Source organism: Merops nubicus, unplaced genomic scaffold (assembly GCF_000691845.1).
Source record: "Merops nubicus isolate BGI_N331 unplaced genomic scaffold, ASM69184v1 scaffold16184, whole genome shotgun sequence".
Lineage (NCBI taxonomy): Eukaryota > Metazoa > Chordata > Aves > Coraciiformes > Meropidae > Merops > Merops nubicus.
In genome coordinates this window covers 21,428-21,746 of record NW_008606345.1, presented here as the reverse complement: position 1 = coordinate 21,746, position 319 = coordinate 21,428, and the positions used below count along the sequence as shown (strand labels likewise).

Here is a 319-nt window from a genome sequence, read left to right as displayed (position 1 = left end):
AGGAACACACCGGGCAGCTTTTACTCACTCACCAACTCCTCTTGTCTCCTTTCCAACACAGCCGACTCCAAAGTGGGTCTGGAAGCCCAGCAGAGATACAGCACCGGGTACATCCAGTGCATGCACGAGGTGCACAACCTGCTCCTCACCTGCGAGTAGGAACACACCGGGCAGCTTTTACTCACTCACCAACTCCTCTTGTCTCCTTTCCAACACAGCCGACTCCAAAGTGGGTCTGGAAGCCCAGCAGAGATACAGCACCGGGTACATCCAGTGCATGCACGAGGTGCACAACCTGCTCCTCACCTGCGAGTGGGTG

The 319-nt window shown here is 56.4% G+C and overlaps 1 protein-coding gene across 1 annotated transcript in view; it reads left to right on the top strand.

Moving 5' to 3' along the window:
- Positions 1-319, top strand: part of LOC103772296 (transcription cofactor HES-6-like) — a 1,900-nt gene that overhangs the window by 1,234 nt on the left and 347 nt on the right. Inside the window, 1 exon segment of the mRNA XM_008939625.1 lies at positions 219-317. Within this exon segment, the coding sequence (XP_008937873.1) occupies positions 219-317 (99 nt within the window).